Genomic DNA, 1,844 nt, shown 5'->3' with positions numbered 1-1,844 from the left:
TTAGTATAGAACAGCAATTATAATTATAAATTTGTAAGGAGTTTACATGAATATAAGATGAATTGCATGCATCATCATACAATCTAAGCAATTCAAACGACGATAAGTCGTACACAATTCAGCAAAGACACAAAAACTAAAAACAACAACAAAATCAATACTACATCAGACATTGAATTTCAAGAACTGCTCAAACTAGTGACAATGGGAATAACAATGACCAGAATCAGAATCAGCATAAGTATAATCCCAATGCACATCCACTTCCTCCCACTTTTCTGATACTGTTTAGCACTCTGAAGATTCTTTGTACCATCTTTCACATAATGACAAGAATGAAGAACATGATGTTCAATATCATCCATTTTCTCACCTTGTGCTTCAACCATAACAGCCATATCCAAGAAAACTTGATGAAGTTCTAACAAACTCTTCTCAATCTCTTTTGCAGCATCGTATCTGTCCTGTATCTCAACCACTGTTTCAAGAACCTTTCCTCTTCCATGTTCTTGTATTGCCTTTCCTAAAAAACTTTCGTCATCTCCATTTGATATTATCTTGTCGATCACCTCTTCGTCTGCATGTTCCCCTGTCACTGTATAGTACCTTCTCCCTACTGTCTCTTTGTATTCACTCATCATTCTCTGCCTCAGCCCCTGTCAAAATCAGACATGCCTGTGTTTAGAGAACATGTATGATTTAAACCTTAAAACTTGAGACATAAAGTAAAAGAAAGTGATTATTGTCACTTACCTGAAACTCCATCATAAGCTCCTTGAGCTTCTTACGCAATCCATTGGTGACAGCGATTCTTGTTCGATAAATGGCTGGTGAACCATCTTTAAGTCCAGAGAGTCTTCTATTAGCATCATTGGCACGATCCATTTCTTCTAATTGAGTTCTAATGCACCTTGCTTTCTTCAAAACAGTTACAATATCAGTATTGATTCTTTCTCTCAATGACTTCAAAGCATCAGTTTTGTGAAGGGACTTGCTCTCTTCGTTTGCTTGTTGAAGATTTGTTAGAACATCACGAATTTCACCCATTTCTGTTCTTACTTTCTCAGCCTCTTCTAAGAACAGATTCATGTCGGTTTCCAAATGAGTTATTGAAGATCTTGTTAACTCAACATCATTAACACCTTGTTTTTGAAGACCAGCTTCTAAATCAACTTCATCTTTCATAGCTGCTTTTTTTAGATCAACGTAGTTGGTGAATGATTTTGTCATTAGATCATTCATTTTCGACGAATTGGGTTTAAAGGGTAATCCCTGCAAAGATAGAAAAATATAAACTTGAATGGAAAAAATCAAGATTCAAGGGTATTCAAAACTATGACATTATAAACTATAAAAAAATATGATTTTTATTTTTTGCAATAATGGAAACAAGAGATGAGAAGCTTGCTTGCTTACCCTTTTGATTCTTTGAGATGTTAGAGAAGAAAAAAAGGAAAGTGGAGAAAAAGAGACACGAATTGATAAAACTGATACGGATGATTTGTGAGGAATCTAGGGATTGAGTTGAAATAGATTTGAAAATTGAAAGGAAGTGAAGGTTTTTTATGAGTTGGGAAAATGAGTCTAACGGCTAGTTTTTGGAGAATAGTCAAGTAGCCGTTACTCATCTTTGTGAAATCCAACGGTCATATTTATATATTTATTATTTTACAAAAATACCCACATACACATAAATTATCTACATTCACATGTTTTTTTGTTGCTCATTGGTACACAAGTTGTTTTTCCGACAAGAAAAAGAATATCTATATTAATAAAAAGTTATATCACTCCGATTTTAGATTAGACTCTTTTGTAGATATTGTTACTTTCATTTGGATCAC

At 33.9% G+C, this 1,844-nt stretch overlaps 1 protein-coding gene across 1 annotated transcript; it reads right to left on the bottom strand.

The window, feature by feature from the left end:
- On the bottom strand, positions 1 to 1,612 carry LOC127120652 (syntaxin-related protein KNOLLE). The gene is made up of 3 exons (XM_051051165.1): positions 1,417 to 1,612; positions 754 to 1,272; positions 1 to 656 (listed from the first exon to the last, which is right to left on the bottom strand). Exons 2-3 carry the CDS (start codon positions 1,240 to 1,242, stop codon positions 180 to 182), a joined length of 966 nt encoding a protein of 321 aa, XP_050907122.1. The 5' UTR covers positions 1,243 to 1,272; positions 1,417 to 1,612; the 3' UTR covers positions 1 to 179.
- Between the last annotated feature and the right edge of the window lie 232 nt (positions 1,613 to 1,844).

The sequence above is a fragment of the Lathyrus oleraceus genome, chromosome 2 (genome assembly GCF_024323335.1).
Source record: "Lathyrus oleraceus cultivar Zhongwan6 chromosome 2, CAAS_Psat_ZW6_1.0, whole genome shotgun sequence".
NCBI classification, from domain to species: Eukaryota; Viridiplantae; Streptophyta; class Magnoliopsida; order Fabales; family Fabaceae; genus Lathyrus; species Lathyrus oleraceus.
The sequence above is the reverse complement of the archived record's forward strand: the minus strand, read 5'-3'. Positions and strand labels throughout refer to the sequence as shown.

Excerpts from the sequence above, each read along its gene's own strand:
- LOC127120652 (XM_051051165.1), bottom strand. The coding sequence starts at position 1,242 with ATGAATGATCTAATGACAAAATCATTCACCAACTACGTTGATCTAAAA. Across the intron at positions 657-753 it reads AGCTTATGATGGAGTTTCAG|GGGCTGAGGCAGAGAATGAT; the intron begins GTAAGTGACAAT and ends TGATTTTGACAG.